Raw genomic sequence first — 16024 nt, 5'->3', positions numbered from 1 at the left:
GGTATGTTTACAGGGATGCTGTCCATTAACTTTTAATTTAGTTTCAGACAAGTTCTTAGGGCAAGAGCAGAAGACAGACATATCATTTGCCAAAATATCACAGGATGGCCTCTAACTGGGTTGCTGTTAAAGTCCTTGCTTCCCTCTGAAACATCTCCAGCAAGGTCTCTCTCTATAGTCTTGCTTGCTTTTAGCACTGTCTTCCAGGGTTCCCACTAGGATAGCCAATTAAGCCATGCTTACAGCTTTCAACCTCTTTTCTGTTCCAAAATCATGAAATCGTCCACATTCCTCTAAAAAGACCGCATGATCAGGCTTGTCACAATATCCCACTCCTGGTACTGACTTCTATATAATTTACTTTTCTATTGCTATAACAAAACACCGTAACTAAGATATATTATAGAATAAGTAGTTTATTTGCATTTAAAGTTCCAGAGGATTAGTCCATGATGGCAGAGTGAAGGCTTGGTAGCAGGAAAAGAAAGCTGACAGCTTACATCTTGAATTACAAGAACAAGAGGAAAGAGTTGTTTTGTGGCAAGACTTGTCCTGGGAGATACAGCATACATGTGTACTCGCTCTCAATAGGGAGTCAATGACAGACAAAAGTATGGATACCATTAAAGTCCAATCTAGTGAACCAATGAGTTTTATTGAGGTAATTTACAGGAGCAGAAATGACTCCACCATGGGTGACAACTCACAAAGGGCACATTTCAGGCAAGCTAAACATATTGGAGAGTGTCTTTTCCAGGTGACTCCAGTCCAAACCTCTTCTAGGCAGCTCAGTTGTTTATTTTTCCAGGAAGTAGATCTGGTCTCGGATTCTTCTTTGCAGCTTACCTTGTCTAAGAGTAACTCACAACAGCTCCTCTTGTTAACTCTTAGAAAAAAAAAAGGACCTAGTAAATCTTGTTAGTTTCAGAGCCTTTCTGGGGTTATTTTGAGTTGTTTGGCTTCTGACTTAAGAAGATTCCCTACAGAGTGAAATATTTCAGTCTTGTAGAAAATGAACATACAAGAGTGAGCTAGAAATGTTGAGCCTTAAGGCTTCAAAACCTAGCCCAGTTACACAATTCTTCTGACAAGACCACATGTCCTAAGTCTCTCCAAACAGCATCACCAGATGAGGACCAAGCATTCAAATGCCTAAGACTTTGAAGGCCATCTCATTCAAGCCACCAGACTGTTCTAACTTAGTGGGTGTATAGTCCTCTTCACAGATCTCTTTGACATTTTTCCTGCACCCAAATATGTTGTTCTCTTCAGGGTATGCAACAGTGTTCAAACACTTATACCACAAATTTACTTCCATGATTTCTTCTACTTGTAAGATTCCTCTTCAAGCCTCTACCACATTAAGAGATAGATGCACCATTCTCTCTGGTTCACCTCCATCCTGAATCTTGGTGACTTCTCTGACTGTTTTGTGCCTCAAAAAGTAGAATCCCAAGAACCACCAGAACCAAGCCAGCCACAGCCATCCTGATGAGATTCTCCACTGTATGATCTTGTGAGTGTGAATCTGGGAATTTGGACAAATAGGACAATAAAATCAGTAGAGTACCAAATTGAAAAGCAAGTGAAATAAACACCTATATCAATAAGAGAAAATAATGTACAGAAGTCAATAGCTTTTAATGTATATTTATTATTTAGTAAATATAAGGCCATAAAAATACATATGTTCCAGTTATTAAATTAATTGAATAATTCACTGAAATTTATATGACTATATTCAACTTTTATCAACAATGTAAAATATTTTATACATTATTAATATACAGTATATTTATTAATAATATGAAGCATAGACTGAGAACATAGTTCAGTCATGAAAGCGATTACTGCACAGTCATGAAAAGTAGACTACTTGTGGTTCAAGGCTTAAGTAGAGAGAGCAGTTGGCAAAGAAGATTTAAGTAGAGTGAACAGGTGGCAAAAAGGTTAATCAAAACTAAGGATATATTTTGAAATCCTAATGAAATCCTCTAGTTTGTATATATTTAAAAGGGAGTTGAAACAGAAGTATCCTGCATGGGTTGACAATGTTGCTTCCAGAAAGTATTGGTTAATAAGTGAAAATCTTATTGCCAGGTACAGAATACTTCCTTATGTGTTATTCATCAGGGACACCTAAGAAGTACCCAAAACAATACAAGAGCCATTGCTCTTAGTTGTCTATTATAACTAGATTGTAATTGCCTCTTGCTAAAGATATCACTAATTTTTGTGGCAGTACAAACAGAATGCAACCTCAAACTGACTATGTAGTTCTCTCTCTTAGATATTTCCACAAAGTGTTATGCAGGCTTCAGGGTAAGAAATGACATGAATGGTCTGTTTTATCTAGCTCTGAACCCTGCATGTTATAATAGTCATCTTTGGTAAAATTGCTTACTGGTATTGACATAAGGCCTGAACCACAAGAAGGATTCTATGCATTGTGCTGTAAACATGGACAAAGACCCATGGCTAGGGAGATCATAAGCCCTAGGTGTGGGGAACTCACTCTTGTTTTGCTAAATGGTCATACTGTCAAACTACATTCTAAGTGTATATATTCATATGCACATATTTGTGCTACTCTCAACTTTGGTGGGAAACACATCTTTCTTCAGTGGGTAGTGATAAATGTAGAGACTCCTAACTTTTCAAAGTATCTGTTTTAACTGTGAGTGCTCAGCTCTGGATTGGACATTCATATCAACTCCTCAGAGCCAACACTCAGAGAGCATCATGGAAGAGAACCAGAAGACATAGAAGATAGCTGTGAAATGCTGATTCTGGTATTGCATGAACTGTTGGACGTATCAACTCAGAGAAACTGTAGTTCCCTACCTAAGACCTGTAAAAACTTAATCCAGTTAAAAATCCAGCTATAAGAGGAAGGGACCCTCAAAGCTTCACCCCTATCTGAGGATCTGTGGGCATTGTGAGCATCTGTGACTGCTGGGGTGAGAGAGTCAATCTCCTTTGTAGATGTGAACACTGATAGGTTGACCAAACCCTAGTGGATGACCCACATACATACACATATGGGAGATTAATAATAAGTTTTTAAAGAGGATATGAAATTAAAAGGGAGATGAGATAGAGAAACTAGGGAGAGTTGGAGGGAGATATTAGTAGTAGAAGAATATGATTAAAATACATTTTATAAATGCATGAAGATATCAAGAATAAACAAGACTTACATGAGATAAAGCCAGTCAAAACTCTGGCCCAGATGGGTAGATCATATATAAGTCCCTTGTCTTACTACTGATGATTTATTGGCAGTTGGTAGGTGATAGGGGAGGAGGAACATTCTCCTTTGAATGTATGGCCGGTACTAGATTTTTCAATGCTCTCATGGACCCACACCTATGCACATATGGGCAGCGCTAACTGAACTAGGAGACTATAAAAGAGGTGTCAAATTAGGAGAGGGGTGTATGAGGAGAGTTGGAAGGGCAAAGTATGTGAGTAAATATGATCACATTTCACCTTTTACACATATGAAAATATAAAAATAAATAAAAATGATCAGATATTATTTAAAAACAACCCTGCAAAACAAAGACTGTCTGTAAAAACAGAAAACAAAATCTGTGTGCTGTAGTTGGCCCTTGTGATTCCAGGACTAGGGAAGGAGAGACAGTCTGATCCCTGGCAGTCACTGGCTAACTAATCCTGTCTACTCAGCATGCTCCACATATGGGTGAGTTTCTGTCTTTAAAACCCAGGTGTATTTTTCTGTCTTTTTTATATAAGTCCACACTAGACATGCCTCCTCTGCCTATTCTTCTCACTCATTTACACTTATAAAATTCCTGTATTTCAGCCTTTCATCTTTCCTGGGACTTCACTCTTCAAACTTGTGATGACCATTCAGGCTCCCCAGCATGATACTTGTAGAATATGAGTCTCTTGTAGGACCGAGGATCCTCACTTGTGTTTAGGATATCCAAAGGCCATTTGTAAATGGCGACATGGAGGACACAGTATATATGTACCTTGTATACTGATGAATGTAGGAGCTGCTTACAGGGACCAATGTGACATCAGCCTGAGAGAGTTAAGCCTGGGATGCAGGTCACGTCAGGCTGGGATGTAGTGTTTCCCTTCATCAGATACAACAAATCTATTATAGTGAGTGTCACCATGACATTGGAGGGTCATAGTCTCTCTAAATACCTAGACATGGTCCTTATGGATCAAAACAGAAGAGTTCCTAGATGGTCTCAGAGAAAACATGGGCCAGGTATTAATGGAATAGCCCATGCCAAACACCTTCCACTCTCACCCATGTTTTCTTGCAGGTCTTGCTGTTTCTCTACATCAAGACCCCTAAGCATCCCTCAAATGTTTCTCAGCTATATTGTACTCCTCTAGAATAGAGCTCATGCAAAGAATTTATGGGCTTAAAATAAATGTCAAAGATAAGATTGCTTTACCTACAAGGAGGAGTTGCAGGGTCTCACTGGGCATTGACCACATCTGGGAGGTTCTCTCATAGTAGCCATAGCATCTGAAGGCCCATCTGTGTTTGGAAGTCACTGGCCCCACAAGAAACAAGGCCATAAAATGTCCATTGGGTTGTTTCTGGGAATCCTGAGTCCAGGACACATTCTGTTCTCCTTCCTTGATAAGGATGTATCTTTCATATCCCTGATGTGAGCTACACTGGAGGGTGACATTCCCTCCTGAGGTCACCAGGGATCTTGGAAGGGCTGAGATGTTGGGTTTGCTGTAGAATCCTAAAATAGAAGACACGCAAGTTGACTGGAAAATGCCTTCAACATTATCTAAAGACTGGGCTGTGAGAAGATTTCCTGAGAGCAAATTCCCTTTCTCAGGGCATAACCTGAATTTGGGACCCTTGAGAGTGCTCTTACCTGTGACCACAAGCTCTAGGATGTCACTGCATTCTGACAAGTTAGAAGGGCTGAAATAGCAGCAGTAGTATAGTCCTGCATCATATTCTGTGATAAATGGAATGGAAAAGTTGACCTTGTTCCCAGGCTTCAGTGAGGTCTGTATCTTCAAGGGTTTTAAGCGTCCCTTTTTATATAGATAGTACTTCTGGACTTCCTGGGTTCCAAAACAGAAGATATCAACAGACAGTCCCTTGGTGACCACAGAGTCTGGTTCAGCCCAGATGGTGGGTTTGTGCAATTTTTCTGTAAGAAAATGAAATGCTATATCTCAGGGTATTCCTTTCCTATATTCTACCTCTAATCTCTACTATCATCGAAGCATCCTGCAAATCAACCCACACTTGTTTTTGTCCATATCCAGTACACAGGGGTGGTCAACTGATTTCAATGTGGAAACAGCATCTGACAAGGTGGGGAGAATGACTCACCTGCCACCACCATTCTCCTGGGTTCCAGACTCAGCCCTGAAAGAGATTTCTCTGTGAGATTTTCTCCCTGAAGTTTGAGAAAATCCTCTCCTCTTCAAAGCCACTCAAGACCATTGGGTCTCCTGATAAGTCAGAGCTTGGTTATAGCCTGAAGTCCCTCCCAGACATGGATGATCCCTCCATTTTTCAAATCTCACCAAGATGAAAGAACACTGTAAAAGTGAAGATCATGATGTCTCCCTCCAGGAGTCCCAGCTGTGCAGATGAATGAGACCGCAGTGACTGTCAGGACAGATCAACACAGAAGGTGACCACCAAGACACTGTGCTCTCAATAATGGGCTGTCACATTAAGAAGAGGAAGTCCTACGCAACTGGCTCACTGGTGGAATGCTTATCTAGCAAGAGGAAGGCCCTGAATTGCATATACAGCATTGGAAATAAAAATAAGAGGAAGTGTCCTCTTCAAGAGTGAGTATGTCACAAGACATGGCTAAGTGGGGCATAAGGTCTATTGATGACACTGGAGAGAGTAACAGGGCCTTAACCAGCCCCAGTTCTCTTCCTAATTCCAACAAATAGTTTCAAATAAACCTCGTCTCTTCATCAGAAATAACTCCCAGGTAATTGTGACTGAGGACTAAGAGCCTCCACATGGGGTTTTCTCTCCATCCTGTCCATATCTACAATATCATGAAACCTTTACTCTCCTCATTCATATTTCTAACTCTGAAGATGTTTTGGGGGAATGTGCAAACTGATATTTCTGGGTGAGTTCAAAGCAAGATACCAAACACTTATATTTGTGGCTCACTTGGAACTGATTTTGAGATTATTATAGGATTTTTACATGCTAGATTGTGTTATCTCTCCCAATTGCCTTGTAAATGTAACAATTGTTCTTCCTCTATCCAAACAATGAATCACTTTCCCCTTCACCCTCCTTATATGGGTGTCAGTATCAGACATGAGATTCCTTGCTGATACCTACAAGTTCCTTCCTTGGACTCACGGATCTCACAAGGATTTAGATAGTCACTGTAAATGTTGGGAAACCTTCTATAGCTTTCTATAATACAAGGAGACAGAAAAAAAAAGAGAAGTTAACACTTACTAAATATTTAAATGAAGTTAGTCCTTGGGCTGCTACACTTTTGGAAAAGGGAGGCACCCAGACATGAACAGTGACATTAATTTTAGTAAGATTACTCAGTAAAGAGGAACATCAATTGTTTTGAGAAGCGAAACTTGTACAGCGTTTAGAGGCCCCGTCTTACTCTTGCAAAATGTACATGTTATGAAGTTTCATAGCTAAGGAAATAGGAAATAGTTTTTATGAGTTCTTTGAGGATTTCATACAATGTTTTGATTTTATCCACCCCTCTCTACTCATCTTAGATACAGCTCCTTCCTTACATGATCAACTTTGTGTCCTTTTTGGTTTTCGTTTTTTTTTTTAAATCCATCAAGTCCAATTTAGTCTTGGATATGTGGCCTTCCAATGAAGCATGGTTGATGTACCAGAGACTACACCTTTTCACCCTTTCTCCACAGCTATCAGTTACCAATATCTGATAGATGTGGATGAAATTCGCATCATTCTCACATCTTTATGCTGGATTTTTTCTAGTTTGATCTTGCACAGTTCTTATACATATAGTCTCAATTGCTGTAATTTTGTGTGTTAAGCTGCCATGCTGTTTCCTTGTAGATAGCCACAATCTCTGACTCTTACAATTTTTTTCTCTCCTCTTCCATATCTATCTCTGAGCCTTGGTAGGAAAAGGATGTACCATTTACAGCTGAGCATTCCTCAGTCTCTTATTTTCTGAACCTTGACCAGATGTGGATCTCCATGCCAACAATTATCACTGCATAAATAATCTTCTCTGATGAGGTTTAGAGATGCATTAATCTGTTGTATAACAATAAGTCATGGGCTGGAGAGATGGCTCAGTGGTTAAGCGCATTGCCTGCTCTTCCAAAGGTCATGAGTTCAATTCCCGGCAACCACATGGTGGCTCACAACCATCTGTAAATGAGGTCTGCTGCCCTCTTCTGGTCTGCAAACACACACAGACAGAATATTGTACACATAATAAATAAATAAATCTTTAAAAAAAACAATAAGTCATTAAAATTCAGCTTATATTTTTACTCCCACCAGCAATGGGGAAGTGTTCCCCTTACCCCCATTCTCTCCAACATAAGCTGTTATCAGTGTTTTTTATCTTAGTTCTTCTGACAGGTATAAGATGAAATTTCAGAGTTGCTTGATTTGGATTTCTCTGAAGGTTAAGATGTTGAGTATTTCCAGGGTGGAGAGATGGCTCAGAGGTTAAGAGCATTGCCTCTCTTCCTAGAGGTCCTGAGTTCAATTCCCAGCAACCACATGGTGGCTCACAACCATCTGTAGTGGGGTCTGGTGCCCTCTTCTGGCCTGCAAACATACACACAGACAGAATATTGCATACATAATAAATAAATAAATATTAAAAAAAGATGTTGAGTATTTCCTTAATGGTTTTTCAGCTATTTGAGATTCGTCTGTTGATAGTTCTCTTGAGGTCTGTACCCCATTTTTATTGGATGATTTGTTCTTTTGATGTCAAGTTTCTTGAGTTCTTTTTATATTTTGGAGATTAGTCTTCTGTCAAACGTAGAATTGGTAAAGATCTTTTCCCATTATGTAGGTGTAGTACAGAGCTGTGGGCTGCTTCCTGCTGCCCAGGAGGGCTCCCGGCCACCTGGAGCTTTACCGGAAATAATTACACGGAAACTGTATTTCTTTTAAACACTGCTTGGCCCATTAGCTCTAGCCTCTTACTGGCTAATTCTCACATCTTGATTAACCCATTTCTAATGATCTGTATAGCACCACGAGGTGGCATCTTACTAGGAAGATCTTAACCTTCGTCCATCTTGGAGAGGAGAGCTATTGCATCTGCCTCACCTCCTTTCTTCCCAGCATTCTGTTTGGTCTACTCCACCTATCTAAATTCTGCCCTATTAGGCCAAGCAGCTTTCTTTATTAATTAACCAATGAAAGCAACAGATAGACAGATGACCCTCCTCCATCATGTAGGTTGCTTTTTTGTCTTGTACAGCCACTTTGGAAATCAGTATGGCAATTTCCCAGAAAATTAGGAAACAGTCTACCTCAAGATCCAGCAATACCACTCTTGGGTATATACGAAAAGAATGCTCAATCATACCGCAAAGACAGGTGCTCAACTATGTTCATAGCAGCATTATTTGTAAGAGCCAAAATCTGGAAACAACCTAGATGACTCTCAACCAAATAATGAATAAAGAAAATATGGTACATTTACACAATGGAGTATTATATAGTGGTAAGAAAACATAATGACATCTTGAAATTTGCAAGCAAATTGATAGATCTAGGGAAAAACATATTGACTAGGGAAAAACATATTGAGTGAGGTAACTCAGATCCACAAAGACAAATATAATATATACTCACTCATAAGTGGCTTCTAGACATAAAGCAAAGAAAGAAAGAAAGACAACCTAAAGTCCACAACTCCAGACAACCTAGACAATAGGAGACCCTAACAGAGATATACATAGATCTACATATGAAGGAGTGAAAGACAAGTTACCCTGAGCAAATTGAGAGTGTGGAGGTCACAGAAGAGGGTAAGGAAAAAAGGAGGAAGGGATAGAAGCAGAAAAAATTGTATAGCTCAATTAAAACAAAAATAAAAGAGAATAAAGTCAGCTTAATACAATGTCCATTTAGAAGAATAGCAATAATTTTTTCCTTAAGGTCAGTGACCTATTGTTTAACCATAGGTACTTTGCCTCAGTAATAATCCTAAGTGTAAGTTTTATATTGTAAAGCAGGACATAAATCCAATCAGAAGGTGATTGTTTACACCCATGGTATTTGTGCAGCTATTGCACCAGTGGGCATGTCTTTCCAGGAGCATCATTATTGTAGTTTACAGGGTTAACAACTGGGTAAGACTGATTATTACTTTTCAGTAATAAGCATAGTGCTTTACACGACTATGATAGTTAGGTAGTAGAGATAAATCTTCAGGGTTGATAACAAATTTCTCAGTGTTCTGTGACTCGGGTGTATGGTATCTTCAGCAATAGGGTCTTATTATTAAGTTATAGAGAGCAAACAAGAACTCTGGAAAATAGCTGTTTGGGGACTATGAAATCTCACTGGTCAACAACTCCAAAAAGGTAAGCCATCACAACATTGGACTTTTTATTTGTTATTGTGCGGTGTCTAGTAATAACAATGTTTCACTATTATAGTGTAACTCCATTGTAAATTATTTTTCTGCATGTCTGTCTGGAAACTTTTACAGTAATGGGCTTCCTATGACTTTTCTTATGGTCATTAGAGGCCTATATAACACCAATCATAGAAAATCAGAAAAGCAATTATCCATGGCATATCACAGTTAGAACATTAAAAACACAAGCTACAAACAAGAAAGCTTGTACTGATTAAAAGTTGTTCAGTCTGTGAGGTTGGTGGTCTCAGCTGATCTTCAGTATACTCTGGAATCCCAAAGAAGTATGCTCTAATGCCACTGAAGAAATAGACATCACAGCTAGTGAAGGCAAGAAGGCAAAGAGAGATAGCTTCCTTCTTCCATGTCTTTTACACAGACTGCCAGCAAAAAAAGTGGCCTAGATCAAACAGGGATGTTACCACCTCAAAAGATGTAGAAAAAGAGTGTGCCTTCTCATGTCAAAGAATTTATTAAGAAAAAAAAAATCTACACAGCCACTTGGACTTCAGTTAATTCCAGATGTAGTCAAATTGGCAACCAAGAATAGCCATCAGATATGTTAAGTAACTTACAAAGAAAAGTCATTAGGGACTGGATTATTTGACAGAAATGTTTAAATCCGAAGTGCCTGCAGAAATATACTCTAATTCCTGAAAGACTACAACTATCAACTGCAATTATACTACCCAGAAAAACTATATGTTAAATTTAAATGATTGCAAATCTTTAAGCAACGAAATATATAGATATGTTAATGTTTTAAGATCACCGTTACAAAAAGACTTTTTAAAAACAATCACCCTTAGGTGGGTAATGGATGTAAAAGAATTATAAACAGAAAACTGTGATAAAATCTAATGATCTGAATCAGCATGGTGAGTCCATCAGTATTTTAGGTGGTGTGGGGTTCCTGTGTATCCCTAATACAAATTTTAAATAATGAATAAGCTTACAGTTGAATGAGTCAAAAAGATAAGAGTTCTCTGCTCTTATCACACCGAGGAAGTTAGAAAGGTGTTTTATAGTCTCTTACTGGCCCAGGGAACGGACTTTAAAGACACAAGTGTGTTAGTGAATGAACATGTCTGTCTATCAGGAACACATGGCAATGTCTGGTAATTTGTTCCTCTAAAATTGAGAGTATTTTGTAGGGAGAAGACAAATTTGACTGACCATGGATGGCAAAAAGAGAGGCATTGTGATATTTCAGGCATACAGAATCCTGTGGACAGAATAGGCATGGCAATAGACAAGGGTTCTTAGAAGAAGTTCTTTAGGGGTGAGAGAAATGAGCTGGTGTGATGACGGGAACCGAGAGGAGCGCAGGAGGTGAATGGAGTAATGGTACCAACATGTTTGCTTGAGTCTCACTGAGCAGTACCAATACCTGGGGACAGCAACATGAACAGTTCAGGATGGGACTTTTTAGAGTCCATGTTAAAATGAAAAGAGAAACATGGAAGAACTGAGTCTACCCTCTGTCTAGCTTGATCAGAGAATTGAACATGGTCCCCACAGATGGTACAAGGAGGAGTTTTGGGAGGGCGTGAACAAGACCTAATTTACTTGCAGAGAGAAGTTAACCTTTTTTTTCCCTGACCACTGTTGTGTTTGCTTTCTGGTAATTTCCTGCTTCATACTTCTTCATTTCTGTAAGGGCAGTAACTTCTTCTCACCCCTCTCTATCTAAACTTCCTCATGATTTCTTTGTTGTACCTTTTCTGTCCTAACCGTGGGAGACACTGGTTGCTCACATTGTAGATTCTGTCTCAGTGCTCAGGACACTAATACTCACTGGAACAAATATATTTATTTCCATGTAAGATATGAAGGATAACATTTACAAATATTCAGTCTCAAACAGGTAATGGTCTCCCTTAGGGTAGGTGAAGGTAATGTGCTTTCTCACAGGTATGGTGTGAGGATCAGTCAGGCAGGAAACGTGGAAGGCTTTAAACCTAGATTACAATCCTCAGAATAGTAAATGGAAGGTTAATAAAAAATTAATAGTACATGAAAAATTCATATAGAATTTTGTAAACTAATTAAAATATTGAAAGCTAGATGGAATGGAATAGCTTGCATGAGTAAATAATGCTGCTCTCAGAAGTCAGAGATAGTTAAATGAAAATCTCAGTGCCAAGTAGAAGATACTTCACTCCAGTTGTTGATCACAGAGGCTCCTGGGGCTACCAACGTTCAGAAAACAACATCATTTGCTGTCATTGCTCTTGACTGACCACCATAAGTAGATGGTAAGGCACTATGGGTGAAGACACATGCACTTTTAGCTGAAAAGACCAAGCTGGAATGAACTGAAAACTTCCTTCCTACTGGCTTGCTTCGTAGTGCTGGAAAATGCTGTGTAGGCTCCTGGAAAAGGAAGCAAACTAATGTTTGTACCTAGCAGCAACCTCTTAGTCTTGAGGATGGTATGTTTTTTTCAAAACTAAAGAATCATCAGCATGAAATTTTATTCTTATTTTACCCACCTTTCTTTGTAGACTGGCAATCAAATTATATATGGAATATTTTCAGTGACCTATGTGTTTATTCATTGATTTATTTGTAGAAGCATGAACAGCCATTTTGAATATAATTTCTGATTGTTTACCTGCCTACTTTTATAACCTTCATTCAGCAACATGTTTAACTGGAAAAACCTATTTACATATATTTCAATTATTTAAATATCTCTGGATGTATTTAGATTCAATGTAATTGCTTATTATTTGCTTTATTTATCTTTAAAATACTGAGGATCAGCCATGGGGCATCTGCTAGATAAATGCTTAACCACCAACCGTTACTCCAAGCTATTCATGAGTGTGTTTTCTCTGCACACAAGCTACACTTATCTGTGTGTTGCTCTAATTTAACACTGATGAACACTATGCCCTTTTTTATTTTTAGAAAAATCTTATTTTACATACCAATCCCAGTTTCCTCCTTCTGCTCCCTCCACCTTCCCTAACCTCTCCCCCCCCATGGTCTCCTCATAGAGAGTGAGGCCTCCCATTGGGAGTCAACAAAGTCTGTCACATCACTTGAGGCAGAACCAAGGCCCTCCACCCTGTATCTAGGCTGATCAAAGAATCCCTCCATACAGAATGAGCTCCAAAAAAAAAAACCCAGTTCATACACTAGAGATAAATACTGGTTCCACTGATAGTGCCTCCACAAACTGTCCAAGCCACACAACTGTCACCCACATTCAGCGGGCCTAGTTTGTTCATATGCAGGTTCCCCACCTGTCAGTCTGGAGTCAGTGAGCTCCCACTTGCTCAGGTCAGCTGTTTCTGTGGGTTTCACCAACATGGTCTTGACCCCATTGTTCATATTATTGCTCCTCCCTCTCTACAAATAGACTCCAGGAGCTCAGCAACGTGCTTAGCTGTGGATCTCTGCATCTGCTTCCATCAGTTACTGGATGTAGGTTCTATGATGACAATTAAGGTAGTCAACAGTCTGATTACAGGGGAAGGGCACCTAAGGTACCCTCTCCTCTATTGTTTAGATTCTCAAAAATAAAAAATAAAAAAGAATAATGATAATTATAATAATGAGATAATGATGAAATAATAATCTCTCCATTGGTGGGACTTCAATCTGGCATCCCAATATTTTTGAGATGAGGCAGACTTCACCCATCTCTCTGCTGTGAATTCTTTTTTCACAGTTCACCTTTTCTCTGGGGGAGCTTGGTGTGCACATAACTAAATAGCCACACTGAAATCTAAAGCGAAGATCAGATTTCCACATAGTGATTTCTATGACTCTTAGTCCAAGATACCCACTTCTACCTGCATTTCACCCTGTGATAAGTCTAATGTTAATTATTTTCTATGTCTCTTTTGTTAAATTTTTTTGTCCTTATCCGTGTCTCTGCTCATATACATTTGTCTCTTGTGCCAACATCTCCTGCTTCCGTGACATTAATTTCTTGGTACAGAAAGTACAGTGTGTACTTTTTGAGAATATTCCTTTGTGTGTCTTGATTCTTACTTTGACTCTTGTCTTCTTCAGTCATGTTCCCTCAACATCTGCAGCTAAGCACTCTCATCTTGGGTCTTGGCCCTCTGAAGCAGACTTTTATAGCTCTATTCTGAATTCTGAAGTGTTGTTTCTTTCCTTCTTTGCTCTGAAACATCAGTGTTGTTCTCCCTTCCCTTACTTCAAAGGGTAGTTGCTTTTCATCAGCTCCTGGTTTCTCACTAAGAGATTTTAGCCATTGGAGCATGAGTGTCACCCACTAGCTTTTCTCTAGGTCCATATTAGACTGAAAAGACAGTTCTAAGTCAAGGAAATTGCCCCAATTTCACATCTGTAGAAAGTTTGTCCTAGACCAGTGGTGTGGGAAGTCCTTCTGTATATGTGTTGCTTTTAGAGGTTAATGAATAAGAAAACTGTCTTGGCCTGTGATATGGTAAAAGAGTAGTGCTTGGTGGAGAAAACTAAACTGAATGCTAGGAGAAAGAGGGTGGAGTCATGAGGTACTGTGTAGCCACTGCCAGGGACAGACAATCCAGAACCTTGCCATAAGCCACAGCTACATGGCACACACAGATAAATAGAAATTGGTTAAATTAAGATGTATGAGTTAGCCATAAAGAAAATAAAGGTAGAAGGCCAAGCAGTGTTTTAATTAATATAGTTTCTGTGTGGTTATTTCAAGTCTGGGCAGCTGGGAATGAACAAGTGGGCTCCTACAACAGACCAGGATCCAAGATCAACTTCTGACTCCAAAGCTCAAACACCTTCAATAGATTTTATTACTCTACCACAGTGGTTCTCAACCTGTAGGTTGCAAACCCTTTGTGGGTTTATTGACTCTTTCATGGGGGTCACATATCAGATATCCTTCATATCATATACTTTTACTATGAATAATAATAGAAAAATTATAGTTATGAAGTAGCAACAAAATAATTTTATGGTTGGGGATCACACCAAAACATGAAGAACTATGCTAAAAATCTACAGCATTAGGAAGGTTGAGAACCACTGCTCTAGAGAGATATTTCAGACCCTGACTTCCAGACCCTGAGTTCACCATGAGCAGTAAGTCATAGAATTAGAGAGGTTATGGAAGACAGATTCTAAAGTATGGACCCAAGATGATAATATAGAAGAACAAAGGACACCAAAGAATTAAGAAAGATTAAAGTAATAAAAATTTGGCTATTAGAACTTGTGGTAGTTTGAATGAGAATGTCTCCCAAAAGCTCAGGTATTTGAACACTTGGTCCCTATTTGAGGAGGCTTGGGAGTGTGACCTTGTTGGAGGAAGCATGCTATCAGGAGTGGGATTTGAGATTATGTGTCTTTATCCTACTTGTACTTCCCTCTCTCTGCTTTGTGTTGTAGCTAAAGGTATAATCCCTCAGCTTCATCTTTCTTCCACAATCTTGTCATGTATCCCTGCCATGTTAGGCTCTTTTTTATGTGCATATTTGTCTATGTGAGGGTGTCAGATCCCCTGGAACTGGAGTTACAGATAGTTGTGAGCTGCCACATGGGTGCTGGAAATTGAAACTGGGTCTTCCGGAAGAACAGCCATTGTTTTTAACTGATGAACCATTTTGCCAGCCACCATGATAGACTCTTGTACCTCTAGAGCTATAGACCAAAATAAACTCTTCCTTCTCTAAGTTACTTCTGGAAACGCTGCTTTATCATAATAATCTAAAATAACTAACAATATTTTATATAAAATTGGTCATGAGTCAAAGGCCACTGTGTTTGTGTGTCTCTCTGTCTTTTCATGTCTCTGTCTCTTTATCTCTCTCTAAGCTCTCTCATATATATATGAGATCAGGATATGGGTAAATGGGAGAATATTTGTTTAAGATGCAGTAGGCTCCAAGTACAACCCCTATCACTGAAATAAATGGAAAAAGCTTAACTCTAAGTAGATAAAGTCATTTAGGATACTAATAGGTAATAGGTTTGTCAACTTGTAAATATTAATTGTGAGCTCTATGAAATTAAAAATAACCAGAGGGACAAGACACTAGGCATGTTTGTGAGGACATTTTCAGAATTTTAACCAAAATGAGAACTACCCTCAGTGTGAGCAAAACCATCCCATGGCCTGTTGTCTTGCACTAGATAAAAAGAGAATGTGAGATGAACAGCAAGATTCAAGGTTGTGCTTCCTGACTATGTGACCAGCTTCCTTTTGCCCCTGCTGCTGCTGTGCCTTTTCCGATACGATGGATGGTAATTTCCAACTGTCAGCCAAAAACAAACAAACAAACAAACAAAAAAAAAACCCGCTCCTTCATTAAGTTGCTTTTGTCAGATATTTTGTCACAGATAACCAGTAGCCAGCCAGAGACTAAAAGTTACTGGTATATAGGTCAAATAATGCTAAGAGTATAAGTTCAGAAGAA

The 16024-nt window shown here is 39.0% G+C and overlaps 1 protein-coding gene across 1 annotated transcript in view; it reads right to left on the bottom strand.

Moving 5' to 3' along the window:
- Nucleotides 1-396: 396 nt before the first annotated feature.
- The window catches only part of LOC142837572 (leukocyte immunoglobulin-like receptor subfamily A member 5), a 28248-nt gene continuing 12620 nt past the window's right edge, over nucleotides 397-16024 (bottom strand). The window contains 6 exon segments of the mRNA XM_075952728.1: nucleotides 397-1528; nucleotides 4443-4745; nucleotides 4884-5168; nucleotides 5354-5389; nucleotides 5551-5593; nucleotides 5595-5650. Coding sequence (XP_075808843.1) covers nucleotides 1392-1528; nucleotides 4443-4745; nucleotides 4884-5168; nucleotides 5354-5389; nucleotides 5551-5593; nucleotides 5595-5650 — 860 coding nt within the window. The 3' untranslated portion in view covers nucleotides 397-1391.

This window comes from Microtus pennsylvanicus, chromosome 1 (assembly GCF_037038515.1).
Source record: "Microtus pennsylvanicus isolate mMicPen1 chromosome 1, mMicPen1.hap1, whole genome shotgun sequence".
Taxonomy (NCBI): Eukaryota; Metazoa; Chordata; class Mammalia; order Rodentia; family Cricetidae; genus Microtus; species Microtus pennsylvanicus.
The sequence above is the reverse complement of the archived record's forward strand: the minus strand, read 5'-3'. Positions and strand labels throughout refer to the sequence as shown.